Source organism: Nipponia nippon, unplaced genomic scaffold (genome assembly GCF_047370975.1).
Source record: "Nipponia nippon isolate SJK-2023a ecotype South Korea unplaced genomic scaffold, ASM4737097v1 scaffold_5, whole genome shotgun sequence".
Classification (NCBI taxonomy): domain Eukaryota; kingdom Metazoa; phylum Chordata; class Aves; order Pelecaniformes; family Threskiornithidae; genus Nipponia; species Nipponia nippon.
Window position 1 is genome coordinate 62115969 of NW_028262369.1, and position 21930 is coordinate 62137898.

General features: G+C 42.1%; 1 protein-coding gene across 3 annotated transcripts in view; it reads left to right on the forward strand.

The window, feature by feature from the left end:
- Positions 1 to 21930, forward strand: part of ERBB4 (erb-b2 receptor tyrosine kinase 4) — a 532642-nt gene that overhangs the window by 415393 nt on the left and 95319 nt on the right. For all 3 annotated transcript variants that reach the window (XM_087731135.1, XM_087731136.1, XM_087731137.1), the window contains one exon: positions 9893 to 10078. In XM_087731135.1, coding sequence (XP_087587261.1) covers positions 9893 to 10078 — 186 coding nt within the window. The remainder of the gene's footprint in view (positions 1 to 9892; positions 10079 to 21930) is intronic.

The window sequence follows — 21930 nt, forward strand, 5'->3', positions numbered from 1 at the left end:
CCCCAGCAAGGACTGGGGAGAAAATGGGAGGAACAGGAGAGAGAAGTCCTGGGTCAAAATAAGGATAGGGAAATCGCTTGCCAATTACTGTCACAGGCAAAACAGACTCGACTTGGGAATTTAACTTAATTCATTGCCAATTAACTTAAATATTTAATAGCTGATTCGGTATTAGCAAACAAACAAAAAAACCCCACATTAAAACATTGTGGAAAAAGCTTACCTTTCCTCCCCCTTTCCCTGGCCCAACTCCAGTCACCGCTCCTCCCAGCTGGTTGCTGCCTGCGGCAGCGTGGGCTGGCTGGAGCCGGTCGTGTCCGGTTCAGGGCAGCCCCAGCCTCTTCCCACATGGGCCTCCCCTGCAGCGCCCTGCTACCACAGCCCTGCCATTCACACCCAGTGCTCCCAATATTTGCTGTTCTAGGAGTGTCATAAAGTTGGGCGGTATCTGCCCGGCAGCAGGGGTAGGGACCACATCGCTGGGCGCAGAAGGGCTCGGCCAGGATCGAGGTTCTGTCGTGGCGGGTGAAGCGCAGGGCAGAGCCCGGCCTCGCAGCAGTCGGGAGAGGCGATGCGGTGCACTGAAGACGGGAGGTGTATGAATTTTGGTGGTGGCAGTGATTTTCTTTCAAGCATTTTTTTTAAGAGGTTTTTAATTTTATCTTTGGGAGAAGAGTAGGTCAACAGGATGGTAAAAGAAAGAACAAAGAAGGTAGAGAAGAAAAGGGTGGAGGAAAAACTGTAGAAACTCAGGAGAAAATAGCAGGCAGAGTAATGTTGAAAGGAAGAAAGCGCTGTAACACAGGAAACGTTTGGCAGCTTTTGATGACTTTGTGGTTCACTGATGCAACTTGGTCAAAAAGAAGTCTAACAGTGAACCAAACAGTCCAATGAAACCTTTTTTGTTTAAATATCCTCATCCCTTTGCAGTATTTGAGTCCTGAGTGCGATGCTCTTAGGCAACTGAATACAGATGAGGGAAACATGGAGATGAGCCTATTTTGAATTCTCAATTGTGAGAGATTAAATACCTGGGTTATGGGCAAAATGTATCTTTGATTAAAACAACTCTTAATGTTGATAGTACACTTGATGAAATTAGGTTTCAATCTGATGCTATCCCTTTAAATTGATCCTGAAGGCGGAAGGAGCTTTGAGTGTGTGATTATAAAGTTAAGCTTTTCAGTGATACCAGAAAATTTCAAAGGAATGCCCTAAGACTCTTCAGAAAGGAGTGAGAACTTGATAATTATTTTTTTCTCTATCACTCATTCTTGAGACCTTGCCATCACTCATCTTAAATCAAAAATCAAGGCAATAACTCCCCTCTCCTGAAATGAATGTGCAGCTAAGGCTGGAAATGTTTATAAGCTGGTCAGTGGTCAGGTCTGTTTACCCTCCTGTTCGAATAATGCTGAAATGATTGCTTTTCTAGACTGTACGCTGAAAACTTCAAACATTTTTGCTAGTTGCATCAAAATAGTAAGAAACAAATCACTTTTGACAGACTATTCTGAAATAATGATGCCTGTCACAAACTATAAGTAAAACATTTGTCAGAACGATACAATATTTTTACAAAGAGGTGCGCACACTGTTAAACCACTTACACCCAATCTGCAAGGGGGGATCGCCAGTCTGAAACCCACTGTTACTTCTCTCGATGGCTTTCAATGGAAACATTTCTGGTTCCTGAGGTCCTGAGCTCTTGGCCATTTATGCATAAAAGTGAACTGAATATGTGCTAGATTTTGCTTGCTCATCACCGGAATCAGTGTTTTCTGGCAAGGTTCACAGAAAGGCTGGTGGGAGTTGTCCTCTGACTAGATCCTGAAACCAGGACAGATGGAAAATCTTCACTTAGTTTGTTGTGCGCTGAGGTCTGTTCCTTCAGACTTGAGATTCCTTCTCAGCTGTCTAACATGGGCTCTCATGAATTGGGAGACTTAATTGGTACAAAGTCAGCAGGGAGAAGTAAGAAGCATATGGTGTGTGGGTTCTAAAAAATGTATCTCCTACACTTTCAAACATTTAAGCATGTGCTTAACTCTCAACACTTGAGCCCTGTTGGAGTCAGCGTGGTTGCCCATGCCCTCAGTGTTTGCAGGACAGGGATCGCAGTACTTTTTTTTTTTTTTAATTTATTTAATGTTGCTCCAAAATATATAGTGAGTCAGATTTGCTTCTATAAGCACATGAAGCTATCTACTCCTGCATGAATAGGACCTACTGCTTCTCTAAGGTGGTCATGGAATATTTGACTCAGCAGTCTGTAAGCATCATCTTTGACAGGGAGAGCTTTCAAATCCCTGAACTGTGCTAGTTTCAAGTAAGTGTTTGGAGGAAAGTGGGGCATCTCTCTCATGCATTTGAATCGCATGGGGCAACCGCGTGCGTTTGAATTCAGTGTCAACAATGCAGGCTGTGCCTCTGCAGTGTTGAGTCAGTAACACTACATACTCTCTCTGCTGTGTGCAAGTGCTCTGACAAGCAAAGGAGTCTCAGAGGGTATGCCTGCTCCGAGAAATGCAGCACATTTAAAGACACATACCACCTCCAGAAAAGGCTGTGCACCTGTTTAGCAGTGCCCCAGCCAGGGACCAGCTCTGCTCCTGGACAGCGGAGAGCACATTACTCTAGTGTTGTACCATGCCTTGCTCATCACCAGGCTGCAGCCTGGATGCAGGGTGAGACACTGACCTGGAGCCAGCTTCCCCCGACACCCCTAGGTTGGTCAGAGCCAAGTGAGTGGTACTTGCCTGATGCTGTTTCCATCGCTTTTGTGCATGATAGACCACAGTGTGTGGTCCGTGCTGTGGAATTTTGTTTTCTTTTCTTTTTCATTCTTAGTTTTTATCCTAGAAAGTTTTGGGTGTAGTGGCACACCTGGCAGCTGGATTTCCAGAACTTTCTGAAGGAATAAGTTAATCTCACCATTTAATGGTGCAGCACACTTGTACAGTCTAAGTATACAGTGACTCCACTTACTACCCAACGGACTTCTGGTCAAGTTCGTCATTGGAAACTGAACTCAAAAAAGCTCAAATCTCTTATGTCCAAAAGCGATAAGGTTCAAAACCACCCGTTCAAACCTCGTAGTCTCTTTAATCATAAGAGTTTGTCCTGGCTCTGAGGAAGCACATGTGAACAAGACTCATACTGTTATCTTCTCTGTTTGGTCACATATAGCTTCCTTAACGTGGCTTCCTAAAGCAAAACAAGCATGGGCAAGTTGCAAGGAGACAGTGGTTAGTGCAAAACTCTAGCTAACAGCCCATTAGAGTTCCTCAGTAGCAGGGCCTTGATTTAGACCTCTAGTTATTTCTTGCTGTGCCAGCCAAACTCGGTGTTTCCCCAAAGAAAAAGTGATTGGTTGTGTGAGTGTGCATATAGGATTTGGACCTGAATGTGCAGTGTTACGCTTCTGTGCAACAACCATCGATGAAACTGTACCTACTGTAAGTATTCATCTTGCTTTACGCTTGCAGTATGGATGTGGATGTATAGAAAGATTTTTTTATTTTTGTTTAAAATACCTTTCTTCCTTTGCTCCTGAATCCTGCTTCTCCAGTGAGAAGCTGAGAGAATTTGTTGTACGCAGCCTAGGTGTTGTCACTGTCTCTCAGGAGGGTACAGTGACAGAAACCCGTTTCATCACAGGAGACGGAATATGCTACCAAACTCACATGAGCCAAGTTACAGCATGTAGCTCAGTCCTGCAGTAGTAACCTCGGGGTTGAATCTGCCCTTGCAGCATTCAGGTGTTGTTCACTGTATTACACAGCAGTAAAATTGGTTATAGAAGCTGTTGCTAAGTCCCAAATAAGACTTTTGCGTGAAAGTGCCCTGTTAAATGTGTCCGCTCCTAATGACTATAAAACGGTTCCTAGAAAAACAGCTGTGGCAGTTTATGCTGTTACTGTCCTCCCTCTGTTTGCTGCTGTCCCACTGTGGGACTCTGATATCCTTTGTTGGTCCCTATAGCTGCATCTCTCATTTCATTTTCAGAAATGGCTGAGACATTTCAACAGAAGCTTTCCAGAGAGTATTTGCCCAAGTGGTGAAAAATTGCAGCCCAAGGGTTGAAAGTATAGCAATGCTGTAAAGCAATTGAAAACAGCATCTTGCATAGGAAGTACAGGGGAAATGCAACAATGGGTATCATTGTCATACAATAAATGTGGGCATGTATGGTTTTGAGTATATCTGTTGTGCTGTCTCAGCCTAAGTAATTGTGCAGACTGCATAGGCTAAGTCAGCTATAACCTAAAAAATTTGTAAGACCTAGCAGACAAACAAAAGGCATTGAAAATACGTTGGACTGTAATTGGATCTGCCCTGAAGCAGGTCAGACATGCATTCCAGACAGGTGTTTGCTCTAGCCATTAGAAGCATTGTAAAATTAATGTAAAAAGCAGCGTATTCACTGTAGTATCTCTCCTGTTACCACAGCACAGCTTGTGCTTTCAGAAAAATGCACAGCACAGTATGAAGTCAGCTTTTAAGCACATTTATTTACTCGACAGTGATTAGGAAAAACAGGTGGATTGTTCTTTTCTGGCTTCTTTTGTTTGAGGGCATTTCTATGGCGAGAACAGTTAGAAGCAGAAGGTTAGGAAACCAAAGATTTTTCAGACTTTGTCCCTTCTTACCAAACTCTTTATCAGGTGCATACATTTATCTGGCTTAACTGGAGCAGTAAAATTTACTCTGGTCTTGCTGAATTGGGGCAGCAGACCTGTGATACTTCTCTGGAACAGGGAGCATGTTTCTCCTGCATTGGGCTCTGAAGGATAGCGGATGTATGTGGAGCACTGGAAGGGGACATTGGCTACCTATAAGTGAGCTTCTCCCAGTGCTCTGTGTGGCATGGCCATTGGCGCTCAGGAAGCTCATGTGTTAAAGAGCAAGCCTTCAGAAGGAGTATCTTTTTCCCTCTGCCAGATATTTAAATCTGATATAAGGAGATAATACTGCTTCAAATGCTAATTCTCTTGCTTGGTGAAGTCTTCAGCAACAAGATGTGGTTATCAAGCACTGCATTACAAGGTGCTGCGATCCACCACATGGTACAGGACTCTTAATGACACTACATATTAACATGTTCAGAGCCTCTCTAAGCAGCTGAGGGTCTCTTGACTGATTCTGATGTTCAGATTTCCTGTAGAGCATGGGTTTGGACTCAGCAGGGTGATGGCTTGCTGTCACCTCTGCCTGGTTCCAGGACCCCAGGGATCTCAGGAGTTGCCTGCGTGCCATCTCTAGTATCTCAGGAACAGTCTGGCCAGGGATGCTTGACCATGTACTGAACTGGTGTACTAATTAATGAGGATACGTTCTGGAAGAAAGTTGTGTCCTGGACTGCTCTGGGTGGAGAATAAATTTTCAATATGGACATAAGTATGGTATTATTTTACTGCTAGTGGCACATGCACCTTGCTGAGTCCACTCGTTTACAAACTAAATGGTCAGAGAAACAAAACCAGTATCAAAGGATTCTCTTCAGGGACCATCGTGCTGGCTAATATTTTATATTTAGTTGTCAGTTGTAATTGCTAACAATAACACATGAGAACAGGAAAGAGGGAAGTTAAATACCATCTTGTAAGATGTGTTACTCAGGGCACCCTTTCTTCTCAGAGTCTTGAGAATTGTTTTTTCTTCCCCATCCTGGAAGACCAAAATGAAAATCCTAGTTTAGTTGCATTTTGAGTTACTTTTCAGAAACAGCAGTCAAATTAAAGGCATTTCGAACATGACTGCAGAGTTTGGGTAGGTCAGGAAACAGTTTTAGGTGGGATTTTCAAAGCCATCTAAGTAATGAAGGTGACTTAAGTGACCTGTGAGAAGCGAGTGGCTGGTTCCCTTCATCATCTGTGTTGACAAATGCTTTTAGCCTGGATGTAACTATACGTTGTATTGCTACAGTGACAGCCAGCCCTCGTGACTTAAATAAGCTCTACCTGTCTAAGTGTGTTTTGGCAGTCTTAACGGCAGGTGCTCTGCAGGCTTCTTCTGGCCTCTTGCTGTGGGTTGGCAATTGCACCTCCTCTGACCCCTGTTGACATAGCTGCTGACAGAAACCAGAGTCATAGGTCTGGTGATGGCTCACTGGGACCTACAAGCTCACCCTTCTTCTTGGGTATGCTATTGTGTTACTAAATGCACATGACAGACGGATCTGTCTAAAGCATTAAAATAACATTTATGTCATTGTTTAATATAATTGTTTAATATAGGCTTGTGTATATAAATCACAGGAGTTGAGCTTAATGTGGCAATAATTCAGCCACATTCAAAAGGGGCAGAAGAGAGGAATGATCAATGTGACGTGATTTCTTTATGCAAAATAGCGTATCTGAGAAGTATAATACTGAGTTGAACATGGAAGGCTCAATTAAAGTCACTTGCTATTCTATCTGTGATGAGGCTGGGGGGACACAACAATGGCCCTGCCAAGCTGCCTGCGGGATTAGCTGCCTTCTGCATCAAGGTCTTTCTTTACCAGCCTTCCCTTGGGGTATATTAACACTGTAAGCACTGCTGTGGATCGAATATACATACACAGCCTTGGTTTTAAGTAATTTATTTGAGATCTTGTAGTATCCTAGCCTCAGCTGGTCAGGGCTCACCGTAGACTGCAAAATACATCTTAGAGGTAAGGGCAAGCTGAGCTCCAGAACTGCTACCTGTGTCTAAGCTGGCTGGCTTATAGCTGTCCTGTGTATGGCTGCCACGCACTGCTGTGATAATTAATACCTGAGCAGCGACAGTAGCGTGAACAAACTCTAGGAAGAGATTTCGTTTGGCTGGGGAGTTACTCTTGTGATAAGACTTCTTGCTCCTGAAGACAGATGAAGCAGGGTGCCTGATGTCCAACAGGAACCTTTCAAAACTGTCATGACTCCTGTCATTTCTCAGATGCTAGTGTGAGCACATGATGTTACAAAGACCTTGACTCCTGGGGAAAAGATAAAGTACCATAACTTAATACTTTCTCTCCCCTCCTCCCCTTTTTTATTTCAACCTTCAAAGGATTTTTTTCAGAAGATAAAGTGATCTGGGGCCCAGTTCCCACTTCTGCTCTAGGCTTCTATGTGACTCTGGATAATAGGTTATGCTTTTCTGTACCTCAGTTTCCTCTCCATTACATTAGAATAGGCACAATTTTAAAATCATTTGTGTAATTGTGCCAGTTGAGTAGAGACAAGGTCTGCAGACATCAAGGTACCCAAAGATACAGGAAATTGCAGAGGCCAGTTTTGAAAGATGCCAGTGTCAGACAGCCAAGTCTGTGAGTTTAGGTGCCTTACCTGATTAAATGTTTCAGAAAATTTAATTGGGAACCAGGCTGCAGAGTGCCTAAGTGCCATGGAGACTGGAGCTCTAGGGTCTTTCGTGTCCAAACAGATTTTAGAGTGGGGACTAGTATTCCTTATTTGCTGAACAGATTTTTAAAATGCTACTAAGTCATAATGTTTCTGTTGTTGTTGTTTGTCTGTTTTGTCTAATTAGGCTCTGGCAGAACAATTGTAATCTCGTTTACTTTGTGTTTGTGCTGTGCCGGATAGACATAACCCTGAATTTAGTTCTCCTGTAGATGCGAGTTCAATAAAAATAACAATACTTTTACTAATGAGAATAACTATGTGAAGCCAGGATTCATGCTAAATTAGTATCCATTAGTGACTTAGATCTATAATGAAGGTTTCCTTGCTCTCTGTTGTGTGTCTCAATTCATTACAGAGCAGTCCATAATATTTTATTAACAACTTTTTTTTTTTTTCTGGAACCATTGCCCAAAACTATTGGAAGAATATGTGCTTTCCTGTACCATCAGAATGAGACAAATGGCACTGCTTGCTTTTATTATTGTACAGAAGCGTCTTTCTTGGACTCGGATAGACTTGTAAATGGCAAGTAGCTGGAGACTAATGGAGCACATGCTTTAAAGCTTTCCATCTGGTCCCTTGGTCAGCAAAAAGAATATATTGTCTATGTTCTAATCGGTCCTCATTATAAAGAAAGCTATTCCCACTCCAAGTTCCTGGAGAAACTCTTACCTTTACTCAGAGAGGGAGAGGGCAACAAGTACTATCCCCTTATGCATCTGCAGGATAAAAATGAATGGGGTAAAAAGAAAAAATGAGGCAGAGTAATTTTGTGCTCTGGAACTGGATAATGCACCTGTCAACAGGTATTTATTCTGGTGGCCTTCAGTGACATTTTCTAGTGACAGCAGAAGAGAGGCTAAAATTGTTTCAAGGAGACTCCGTACATAGGAGTTGAGTGAGCAAGAACTATATTAATTTGAAAGTGAGCAAACCTACTTAAATTAAGATCCCTTTTCTAATTTGTTATATTGGAATCTTCCTCAGAGCTCCTCCTCCAGTCGTCTCATCAAATAGCCTCTATTTATTCATTTATTTATTTTATTTTTTCACAAACATTTAGGAAGAAAAAGGAAGGAGATACTCCCCCCAATGGAGGCCATCTGCTCTTTTCTTATCGGGGGGAAAAAACCCTACAATTAGTGTCTTGTTCATCTTTTCGTTTTAACAAAAAAAGAGAGGGAAAGAGAGAGAGAGAACTATTATGCAAATACTCTGCAATTTGGCTTCAAATATTCTTTGTACTATGATGAGCAATTTCCTTTAATACAAACTCAGCCTACTTGCCAGGACTTTTTTTTGCTAACATAGGGAAGGAAAAAAAAACTTTTATGAGTTGGGGGTGGGGGCATGCTATGTTCCACTGATGCCAACTTTTTCTCATCCTTTTTTTCTATCTTTCTTTCTTTGGCATTATTACAGCTGTTCTTCTTTAAGTTGTGAGAAAGATGTCATATAGGTTTTTTGAGAAAGAACGAGAACCAAAATAGCTTTACAAAGCCACAGTTTCATCTCACTTTTCATTGCTCCATTGCCATGATGAAGTAGTCTTGAAATGGAGGACTCCACTTAGTGAATGAGAGAGAAAAGCTTTCTCACGACCTTTTTTGAATGTCAGTTGTTTGCGATGGCAGCATTACCTCCAAGAAGAGATATGTAGCTTTTTTATAAGGAGCTCCTGTGCTACTTGTCAGTGGTACAAACGTTAGGGCCAAATAGCGTAGCCAAGATTAAGTCCTTCTGGTCCTTGGTATTGGACAACCTAGCTGAAAACCTCTGAAAACTTACGATCTGGAAAAGATAAAAGTATAGAAGAAAGAAAGGAATATGATCTCCTGTTTGTTGTGTGGGAAGCTGAAGCATGGAAAAAAATGAAATAACTCACCCGAGATCTATTGGTAGAGGACTTTGGAAGAATCAGGAGCTGAGCTGAGAGGCTCAGATTTAGAAAGCTGTTGCTTTGTGTAGTGGTCTACTTGTGGCAACATCAGGAGACAGGCAGGACTGCTACTGCAGCTGGGCTACTGCTGTACCACCACGACTGCTAGTTTAGGCTGTTGCTGTACAACAGTCATACAGATAGCAGTGTGGTCAGATCCTAACGGCTTAACAAATCTGCTGACTTTCAGTAGGGCTTATGACACATTTGAAAAGCCCACACTAAACCTCCTGATTCTTAACCCCTTGCAGGTTGAACTTGGGGAAAGCTTCAATTGACATATAAATGCTACATGCTTAAGCCTATAAAATACTAAGCATAAAATCTCTGATCCAGTAAGGCATTTTAGCACAGCTTAATCAAATGTCTGACCCATTGCTTGGGGCTCATTACATCAAGCATACATTACATCAGACTGGATTTTGCCTCAGTATGCCTAGTACTGCATAGACAACACAGGGATTCATGATACTTAGGGGATCCCCTTTAGGCGGTCTATGGGGAATCTATGCATAGAGTCTTTAAGCATACTGGAGTAACTGGGTCATTTTTGTTGTTTCAGGAAGCTCTTATCATGGCCAGCATGGACCACCCACACCTGGTGAGACTCCTGGGTGTCTGCTTGAGCCCAACCATTCAACTAGTCACTCAGCTGATGCCTCATGGCTGCCTGTTGGATTATGTTCATGAACATAAGGATAATATTGGCTCCCAGCTTCTGCTAAACTGGTGTGTCCAAATAGCTAAGGTATGTAGTTCATGCTGTTCTTTTTTTGTCATTTTCATAACTAGCTGAAAAACATGCCATGCAAAAAAAAAGATTAAAAAAAAAATTGTTTGGGTTTTTTGGATTTTGTTTGTGGTTTTTTTTCAGTCGTGTTTTTGTTTTCAAGAAGGTTGGGTAGTTCTTGAAATACACACTATTTTGGCTGCTTACAGTATTATAGATTAGTTGTTAATATGTAAACCAGTGTTTTTCTTGACTGTCTTTCCAAGTCAGTGTTAATGGGGGGTCTTTCAGGGGGTAAAAAGGGGGGGGGGGGGGGAAGAAGCCCCCTGTGTGACATCTGGGGCTGAGCACAGAATGATTTTTCAGCCTCTTCTACTGTTCGTTCTTCATAGATACTGATTTAACCTGATAGCAGTTTTCAGCCTTTCTGAATGCGCATTGCCAGTTAAATTCTGATATGCCATCAATTGTCTGCCCCCACACTACCAAGAAGATAAATATTCACTTCATGTCACTCCTTTGGGAACCACTACAGTTCTGCTGTGTTTAAGACCTATCACAACAGCTGAGGCTGGAGGGTAATATTGCTCGTCTCTGCAGAATGGGAACTCTCAAGGGCTGGATCCTGCTTTGCTTGCTGTGGTGTAATGTTCTCTGCCTTCCTGTGGGGTTTTAGGAGCAACAGTTGAAGCCATTATCATTCAGATACAGACTGCACTTTAGCTGAGGTGGAACAGAGTATAAGTCATAAATGCAGCCCTAATGTAATCCTTGCGCAATGTTTTACATATATTTTTACGTATGTTTGGATATTCAGTGCTGTACTAAGATCAAATTACTGATAATCAGTTCCAAAGAGTAACAAGATCTGGGAGTGTAGGGGGCCATAGTTTTTTATCGATTTTAAAGGCTCTTGCAACCAGAGTTGTGTACAACAATGTTACTACGAATGAGAATCTGGAATCCATTTTTTATTTAGAGTTATTTAGAAGTTATTTAAAGTTTTAGATTATTTTGGTGAAAATGCTTGTTACGTAGAAGTGTGTGCCACAGACTGCCCTCTTATATTAAATCTGCAGCCTTAAGTGAATTTGCTACAGCATCCCTTAAGAACTCTTAATTCAAGTTGTAATGTTAAACTTTTAGCACTAAAGAGAAACCTCGAGATTCAGCAATTGTTTTGCTGGACAAAATAGGAGCCATCAAGTAAACATTCACTCCTTTTAATAACTTAAATACAAAATATTTTCTTACAAAAGTAAGAAAAGAGAGACATTCAGCTAGCCCTGAGTTTTTGTTCAAGAAGAGGAGTTTGAGGTTCATCATTAATAGGGACTTCTTTTTTTCCCCAGGGTCAGATCTGTTGTCAAACCTGCCTGAAGGTGACAGTAGATGAAATTACCATAATGCTGGGTAGAGGGGTTGATCCACAGAAGGGGTGGGGGGAGTCCCAAACCCACATTCTGACGTTGCAGCGTTTTGTAGATGTGATTCTGCTGTGCTGTGGTGGGTAAAGCAGCCAGAGTTGCACAGAATACTGGAACACACTGATGGGGATTGCTTGTATCTGGAGATTTGCAAGGGTTTATTTAGGGCTATTATCAGACCAGGGAAGGTGGGGGAGAAAATACATATTCCTGTTTGAGTCCTTTCTCTCAACACAACCTCCTTCCCATCTGTTCTCCACTCTCTTGATTGATAGCGGCCGTTATTATTTATTACAAAACATTTACACAGTAGCATACGTGAAAAGATAATCCACCTTTATTTTCACTTTATGCATGCATATGCCCATTGACTCATTGGACTAATAGCTGTACTTGCTTTGTTATGGACTTTATGTGGGCAGCTGATATAGTGAAGCAAATAGCTGATCCATAGTAGAGGCTTACAGAGCTGACAGATCCGTGGGAAGGTCTGTGGAAGGGCAGATCATGGTTTCAGCATAATGTGGGGACTGGATTTAGGTACCCTCATTTGAAAATCATTGCCTGCTGATTTTCTTGATCACCGTGTGATGTGGGAGAGGAACATGAGGTATTACAGATATTTGAGTTCTGAGACGGTGGGTAACCAAGCAGTGCAAAGTAGTGAGGTCATACGTGTAATATTAACTGATGAAGTGTCAGGTAGAGGAAGGGAGATTCTTTATAACAAAAGGTGGTCTATTACTGATGGGAAGTTTAGTGAAGTTTAGCTAGTTTTTTGAAGTTTAGTTAAATTAATCTTCTTCTGCAGCACAATAATCTTTAGGTTGGTTTTGCCTTGGCCTCATGTTACAGCGTGAAGCTCATCCACTTGGCTGCCCACAAAGGGGACAGCAGCAAGTGACTGTTTTCTTTGAAAGTACATAGGGCTGACCTGTTAACTCTGGGCCATCACAGTTTGTCTGGATTATTTTCTCCTCTGTTTCTTCATGTGTCTCTTCCCCTTCTCTTATTTTTACTGCAGTGGTTGGTAATGGGCATGGAGAGAATCAGTATGCATCTGACAGGGAGTTCTGCATTTTGCTGCTTTTGCATGCCTATCAGTGGTGTTTCGTAGGGGATTGCTTGTTATAGTTGAGGATGGCACCACAGGTACTGAATACTTGCATACCATGCCAGTGTGGTGCAATCCCATTGTGGAAGTAGACTCCAAAGAATTAAAATGTACCTTTAATTCTTTATTTTCTTCTTGTCTTTGGAGACCTTGAATGACCATTGTGTGTTGAAGATCTCCCCCTTTAGGTTGCATCTATGCATAAACATACATATCTTAATTACTATATAGGAGGCTATCAGTGAAGATAGGAAAGAGGTAGGGACATACGAGGCTGTGCACACCGCATAATGTATAAGAGTAATGCAAATTTTGCACAGAATTTTCTCCATTGCCTTGTGCTTTCTGATGGGATATAGGAATGCCTATTCCTGTGCTGTCTCTCAGACTGTAATGTCAATTGGTGTTAGAAGACCTACACAGGAAAATATTTCAGAACTGGTAGGAAAAATAATCTTTGAGATCACCAGACAAGGAGTCCCCTTATCCCAAAAAGTGGAATAAACGTGCTAGTCCTCTGCTAGCAGCAGGGCAGTAGTAATACTTGTTTTCCACTTATCTGTCACATTTAACAGTGACTAGGAATCAGTCTGCAGCCAGCAAATAGGAATGATTCAATTTGCCTACAAATGGACCGTCTCCAGAGGAATGAGTGCAGAAGGTGGCTATTGCATCAAGCACAAGTTTCCATTCACTGCAGGAAAGGTCTGTGTCCCACATACCTGTATCCACTGTGCTCACGTTTCAGGCTCTGCCATACAGCTTGAGAATGTCTCTCCACATCTTGCTTTTCTAGACTTTGGGGAGTAATTGGTTCTGTCTTTCTGAAAGCTACTAAAAACATGATTAGCAATGTAATAAGAGGCAAAAATGATTGGTGACCCCCCAGTCCTATTCTCTGCTCCCTGAAGCAGCTTCTGGTATTTTTGGTTAGATACATCTTTCTGCCCTCACCTTCCCTCTTCTTATGGTGAGAATTTTCCTCAACAAGAAGAGAACTGAAGAAACTGGAAATGACTCGATTCCGAAGTTCAGGCTGATTTTTACAAATCGTTTAAAATCAAGTTGCTGCTGCAAGACAGTTCCTCCCTACTGCGCTTTTCTCCATCTGCCAATGTGCAGGCATTTATTTATCGAAGCCATTGCTTCAGAGTTCACTTGTTCTGCCAGGCTGTTCATTTCCATATGTCTCTACTTCTGTACAACTAGATGCAAAAACTAGTTAGGTGCTATGCCTAGTTGCCAACCTGCATATGGCTCTGGAGATCATTTCTGAAGGTTGACAATAGGGCAGTTATTAAATATTATCTACTGCCAATTGAAAAAAAGCTTGGATGCTTTTTATTTTGCTTTTACAGATTGTGTTGAGTTTATTCTGACTGTTATATCATTGTAGGGTAATTGTGTTCTCTTTCCAGAAGCTTTAGCTGCTTCTTTTATGGATGAAAATTTTAAAAATAGAGTAGCCCCCAAGCGTTCTGCATAAAACATGGTTGTTAGACAGCAGCTGTGTCGAAGGGGGTTCTTCTTTTCTGCTTTGCAGATACACAAGGCATCTCCTTGTGTGTTACTTCTATGTGTACTGTCTCTGTTAGGGACCGAATGTTAAACCTTTTAGCTCTGAGTTCAGCACAGCAATTTTATGTGCAGTTTGATGTCCAGTAAAGCAGTAAACTATGCTCACGTATCAAGGTACTTCCTAGAGTGGGAGCAAGAGTGACAAGCCTGGTGGCCTTAGGGTGTGGAAGGATGGAATAATACGTCATGAATGTCCATAGTGTTGAGAATCAGATTTTGTAAGGTTAGAACAAGCCTAGAAGTGAATTCTCAGTAGGTGAATTACATCCTTGTCAGCCAGTGTATGACAGATATATGTAAATCAGGAAGATCTAACAACAGCAACAACAAAAAAGGGTACTATGTGCGTTGATATTTCAATGTGTTTGATATAATTTCTCATAGCAAGGGCTGCCCAAACACACTCCCTGTTTCTAAAAAACCCAAAAACTTCCCTGGTTTCTAGTCAGAAAGAGTTGGTTACACTCTTCCACTAGGTGGGGTTAACTATAAGGCACCTGTATTTGAGGCTGTATCCTCTCACTGTTACTCTAGTGGAAAAATTAGCCTGAGTCCTGTTGGAATTACTTGTGCTGTGCTAGGCTCTGTCTCTCTCAAGAGCATAAAGAAATGCATTTTTGCTTCTGTAACTTTGCATACAACACTTGCTACATTCAACATAGAAGTTCAACCCAGGTAGCCCCATCTACTGCTTTACTGTTTTTTCTGATACAATTATGGTTTCATTCTGCTGCGGTTGGTTTGTGTTACACCTGCACCAATTTTGCTGAGCAGTGTTCGAATGCAGAGAAACTTTTCTTGCCCCAAAGAAGGCAAGGTAGAGGAAGAGTGAGAAAGGAAGCAATCTTCCTAAAACAAAGCAGCTTGCCTGTGATCACCTAGCCTGTGGAGGAGAGCTCAGCTCTCCAGGGTCTTAGCCCCTGCCCCATTCTGTCCTGCCCTGTATCCCCCAGGGGCTGCCAGGCCTGGTTTTTTGCATTCTGAACTATAATAATTCATTCACAATCCCTCAGAATACTAACGAGATAAAGCAGAAGTAGGTTGATACAGTGGAATGTCATGGAAGGAAAATCAACTACTTCAGGGGATTACTTTTTATACCCTTTCAATATAAAAGAATTCTCAAATTACCTTAACTAAAGCCCTGCACAGCATCAGTTATCCAGGTATGCAGGAAAACAACATTTGAAAACACTCTAGGAAGGCAAAAGAGAAGTTGGGGAACTTGAGGATTGAATTTTAATGAAGCAGATGCATGTCTTCAAGCCTGTTGAGTATTATTCCAGCACACTTGCAGTCATTGCTTTCTCTAAGGATTCTCTGCCAGAAGTGCAGATCTGCAGCTGGGAGTCTCCAGGAGCCATCAAGCCAAAGGCTTTTGCAAAGCCTCCTCACCGCTTCTTTCTGCTGCCCTGTTATCTCTCCCTTTTAGCTGGTTCATGTTACAGGGCTCAGTGCCCTTCTGCAGTTCTCTTGGCAAAGAAGGAGGGCCTGTCCGCTGCCTGCTCCTGAAGCCTCTCTCCATGCCAAGGTTTTTAGAAAGGTGTATTTTACTACTGCCCAAGGCAGTGCTTTTCAACTGGATGTAAATTCACAGGCTATGTGAAATTCAAAGGGTCTGTGTTGATTTATGCAACAGAGAAGCTGACCCAGAAGCTGGTACAGCACTCACCTCACATCCTAAATTAAATGGGTTTCACCGTGCACTCCTTATGTATGGAGTGAGGGAGGCTCTGAGCAGGGAGGGCCGGAGGCAAGTGAGGTCCCCTTGGCTGCACTGTGAGGTGAAGAGCCTTTCTCTTCCATCAAGACTTGACGGATTAGGAATGACTTCTTAGAGACAGCTTTTGTTATTCTGCTGCAGATGGGATGAGAGAGAAGCTGTGTAAAGTGGGAGGAAACGGGGGTGAGTGGACAGGTTGAGAAGAGGTGGAGATAGTGGCTGTGGTTCAAGGTCTTTCTTTTTCATTAAAGAAGCCCTACCCTACAGCTCAGTGACTATTCCATCATGGAGTGAACAAAGGAGCTTAATGACAGTCATCTATCAGCTGTCCACATTTTAAGCTTCAAGATGTCTCTATTCCCAGAGCTCCTTGCCGTGACAAGGCTAATTGTATAATTATAATGCTATACCAACCCCTCCTGACGTGCTCACACTGGCAAGGACCAGGGCTAAGGGCTGTGATAATTATCACTGCAAGCAAGTACATTAGCATAAATGTAGTTTACTAATGGGGCTGCTCTATTAGGAAGTGCAGTGTATAGAAGAGTAGGATCTAAACCAAGGACTATGAAATTAAAGCCATATTGAAACAAGGCTTTAATTGTGTGGAGGAGCAAAATCGAAATAGGAGGGGAAAGTATCATTTTACTCTCCTGAACCCCTCTGTGCAGTTTTCCTTTCTTATTCGAATTCATCATGACTGTTTTCCTCACTCTTCTGGAAAGTTTGGTTATCCACAGATGGCAGATTGAAATGAAGGACCCTTTTTCTGGTGCCACTGGAGAACTCTCACTGAAAGAGGGTATGCCATCAAGTGTCAGAGGGGAATTACACTACTTTGTCCACACCCGGGGACTTTTTTAGTATTCTTCTGGGCAGCTCCCTGGGTTGCAAATGTTCACACAAACTTGAGAAGCCCTTGCAACAAAATTCAGGTGGATCTTGCAGAATTCTGCATCCTAGCTTTTAACTTTTAAGCGGTGGAAGGGGACAGATTTCTTTCCTGCTGTGGTTAACTGAACTGTCTTGGGCTTTTATGAGATGCTGAAGAAGTTTCTTCTGATCCTCTCAGTTATTGGTTGTTTGTTTTTTTTTTCCATCAAAGGCAGGGCAGGAAATAAACCTTAGGACTTTGGTCATTGTGTCTGATCTGTCATGCTCAGATGAATGTGGCACATTGAGTGCAGCCACAGCTAGTATGCTGAGACGTAAGATCAGGGCCTGGTGACTCTTCCCTTGGCTTGTTAGTGGCTGTGGCAGGAAATAATTCTCCAAATAAATCAGGGAATTGGATCCTATTAAAAATAATTACAGCATCTCTGCACTTTGTGCATTTCTTTGGTGGGCACAGTATTCCATGTTTTCCTGCATATAGTTATGTACCTATTTATGGAGACTTTCATGCAGTTCCCCCCCACCTTCTTCACCACTTATTTCATCTGAAGTACTGAACTGGTATAGTAACTTCTTTATCTTTTCTACCAAACCCAGTTGTCCACAGGAGAAGTTTCCTGTGAAAAGTGTTAAAATGAAGGAATGCACAACAAAATTCATCAACTTAAATGTTGAACAAGTTTTTTTTCCTTTGTTTCATTTCTTTCTTTCCCCGTTCACCTCAGACTGACTGTCCATTCACCAAATTCACACTCTTTCTTTCTCTGTAATTTTGTCCTTTGCTTCTGTCTTTCCCCTACTTTTACAGTGTTTACGTCAGCCTCTGTTTCGTGTTGCTCTTTCTTCAGTGTCATCATTTCTCCTTCATTCTCATTCTCTGGCTGCTTGGCTCCCTCTAGCTGGTACCCATTCAGTGCTCTGAAAGAGCACAGGAGCATCATGCCTGCCGCCCACCAGAGTTTTTATGTTGTTGTGTCTCATTGCAGCTTTTGGAGAGGACCTCAGTTTCCTCATTTCTCCCATAATAATGCATTTGGTTTTGAGGGATTTAATATCAACTGCATGAACCCCATGTGCTGTTCTAGTTTGTGGGGGAGGGATATTTGAATCTGGAAGATTGCGTCCAAACCACAGGAACAAACATGTAAGATTGGGTAAGAATTATAAAGACAGCTTTGTGCTCTGACCTCTGATTCTCTAAGGCTCTCCTGCATGCTATAATAACCTCAGTATGATAGTATTTGAGTTGTTTATGGTCTTTAGTGTGTGTGTGTGTATATATATTTGGTCATTAGCTCTAGAGCTGAGTGGAATGACTCAACTTTTGAAGGTGACTATCTCTCTTCACTGACTACGCTGTCTAGAAGACAAGCGTAGGCTGACCTTGTAGCTTTCTGACAGCTTAATTTACAGGGGGATAAATGTGAAGGGTGCAGGTGATGACAGGGACACAGAGGGAATCTGGGACAAAGCAGGTACTGGAAGACTAAGCTAAGGTCGGAACTACTAACACAAGTGTGGTTGGATTTCTTTTCTGCACAGTATGGTACATACTGCGTTAGTGAGCTGTACCCTTCTGTACTGCGTAAGGTCCTGTGAGCAGGGATGTTAACTTGCTTTCAGTTTGTCAGTGACCACGAGAGGTTTATAGCGAGTAGTAATCATTCTTTCTCCAGTCTTAATCTGGCTCCTTCTGGATTACCTAGGCTTTCTTTTCCTTTCCCCCCCAAAAATCCAGTGTTCCCAAAACCAGTTCCATGGTTCATGGTTGTTAGAAAAAAAGCGAAGAGGCAGATTTTTTCAGCCATTTACAAATCATATCAGACTTTGCAAAGGCACAGAAATGAGCAATTTATTGCACAGATAGACAATTTATTGTTTTGTTAAATGAAAGGTGCACTTAGCACTGACATTTATAGGGTCTCTGATATTGGGCACCTGACAGCCACAGGCTACAAAAGCCCCAAAGGCTGGCTTTGCTGAGCCTTTGATGAGCATTCTCATCAAGTACGCTGAGCTGCACTGGGGGGAAAAAAAAACATTAGATTTTTCCTAGCAGTCCCCAACAGACTGGCTTGGGAAAGCATTATTGAAAACCACTCCTAAATCAAATTCAAGATATTATAGGAGCACCTACTAGAGTCTGTCAGGATTTCCATTATAAGCCCATATTTTTCAGGTTTATAACTCGACCATAAAATTCCACTCTGGACTATGACTTGGCATAAAATGTCTCAACCCAAAGCATTTTTTTTTTGTTATTATTCAAGAAATATATGTATTTGTCTATTTTTAAGTTGCTGGAGTTCAGAAACAAAAGCTGGATTTCTCTCTATATATACCCATAAATTAAAATGCTTTTTTTCCCTAGTGAATGCCTTTCTTTCAACATTTTGTTTTATAACGTAACTTACCCTGCTTGAGTAACTACAAAAAATGGATTGCCAAGGTATTGATGTTTAAAGCCAGGACCCCCCCACATTTTTGCAGAGTACCACAGTATGCACATGCCCCACAAAAACCTGCTCCTAAAAGTACATAAGTGTCTTCAGGAAACTCTGCAAGGTCATTTGCAAAAAGTTGTGGGGCTCTAAAGGATGTGCCCATATTTGAATAGAGCTTAGCTTTCAAAGTTAGCTAGATCTCCAAGTTCTCCTGTGCAGTCCCATGTTCAGGCATAAATCCAGTAGCTTTTTGTACAAGAAAAAAGAACTGGCCTGTTGAAAGGGGAGGGGGACGCTTGGCAGAAGTCGTTTCAGATGTGCGCTGTAGTCCGTAAGTATGAGATCAAACGTAGCAGTTGTCTATTAGCAGAAGAGCTACTGACCATGTCCCACATCCAGATGTATCTTAAAAAAACGAAACTATCCACTCTCCGCGTACAACCGCTTCTCTGTCCCAGGTGGAAGCCAGGAGTAGCAGTGGACTGAAGCCTGTTGTCTCCTTGCCCTAGCATGACTTGCTGTATCAGGGGCCCATGAAAAAAGTATGAAAATGGCAGTCGCTTGATACCCCTTTATGAAACCTTGCTGAAGTGTATCTCAAGCCATAAATGAGATTTGAAGATAGCACCTTACATCCTGTACTTTGCTGATACATTCCTTCCATCCCAAAGTAAAGTTTTACAGGAACACCAGAACGGGATACGTGACATGGCAGATCTACTGAAACTAAATTCCCCTGAGACACAGCAATGAATACACCTGCAGCAGTGAACAGCAGTCAGTTAAACGTCTGCTCAATAAACTGGGGGTAGAAGGGCAGTATAGCTGAAAGAAAGCACTTCCTGGGGATACTGTGTCATCTCTGTGTGTGCTCCTGTGCAATGCAGAAGACCAAGGTGAGCCCGCTTAATGCAATGTGAGAGGGGAGAGGGCAGTTCCAAGTGGCTGCTGGCACTGTTTCAGGTGCCATGCCAGCCCTCAAACCTACAGGGTCATCTGGCAGTCTGGTGTCATTAGTCAACACTCTCCCGCTTTCCCACATCCCATCTGTTTCTGTCTAGCCTGTTTGTGCAAATTAGCTCTCAGTATGCAGCAATTCTCACTGTAGCTTGGTTTTCTTTCTTCATCCTGTGACCTTCGTGCTTCCTTAAACTTTACCCTTGTCTGTGGGCCAGAGTAAAATCCTTGCTGCTTCTATTTTTATTTACGAACTGTCCATGTTAGCAAATAGAGAGGATCGTACTCTGCACAGTGCATGACTTAAACCCGACGTCCTGCAACACATTAATATCTTCTGATGAGAGGGGAAATAGGATTGTGTTATGTATCCCATAAAAAATATTAAGCATTGAAAGAATGCATTGCCCTGAACTGAAACAGTTCTGAATTATCCAAATGAAGACATTTTTCCAAGACCTTTGAAATGTCTTTGGTTTTCTACTACCTTTTCTTTTTTATTAATTTTAAAACAAATTGTTTTAAAGCAAAAAAATACACTTTCATAAACATTTTTGTTCTGTTTTTTTCAAAATGGTATTTTGTCAGGTTGTTTCACACATATAACCGAAGTCACTTTCAGAGAAGGCAGCTTTATTTTTCAAAAAAAATTGTTTTGACCAATGTTTCCTAGGAACCTCTGTATAGAACTAAAATGCTACACTGTAATACAGTTTGGTTTTGTGTTTAGGCTCAACTCGTATTACTTGCATCATGAATTCCTTTACATGGGGACTTGTCTACAGCAATGTCTCCCGTGTCAGGATTCAGTAAACCAATCCAAATTGCATGATAGCATGATACAGCAGATGGGGAGAAAGCAATGAAACATAAGCTATCAGAAGGGGACTTGAAAAGGCAGAAAGTACATTGATTTCTGTGTGTTTGGGAGTGGAGATAGTTTAAGAGCTAGGTGTCACTGAAGGAGGAGTTTGACATTGTGACTAGACTGGAACAGTACAGTGCAACACTGAATGATAGGTGACAGTGATTTTAAGTTAAGGCTTTTGGAGGTGGCACAAATAAGAATATGCTGCTGTGCTTTACTGACTCCTGGGAATTACTGTGTCAATTTGGGCTGCCGGCATGCATGGTGTAGCACGTAGTGCTACATCTTTGGTGCTCCCTGAGAGTGGGTGATGCTGGGATCCCTGTGTGTTACCTTTATGTGGAGTCCTGTTTTGTGTTTGCTGGCATGTTGCTGCCTACACACGTGTGCGTGTTAAGTCATAAAAGAACTTTGCAAGTCTGTGATGTGAAGGCGCTGGGACTCAGCTGCAAGCATTTCTGAGCATTGCACTTAAGGCAGCTTGGAATCATCTCATCCTGTGCTTTACATTGTCATTGTTGCACTCCCCTGTCATACTTGGGCACCCTCAAAACGGCACTGTCTTCCCACCTTGCACTCCTAATACATGTCTGCTAAGCAGGGGAATATCATTGTCCTAGAAGATGAGGAACTGCAGAGTCAAAAGACCAGGTGATGTGTCAGGACTCTGAGATTGGAGCAGATGTCCTTATTTTCCAAAATTTAGGGTTAATTTCCTAACCTTTGAACAATCTTTTCTTTCTATAAGGCATAAAGGCTATTTATGTACAGAAGATGAATAGAAGATTTGGTGTTTCTGAATTGGAAGGAAGATAGATGACTCTTTCTGCAGTTGTGGTCTGTTTTGGTTTTCTGCACATTTTCG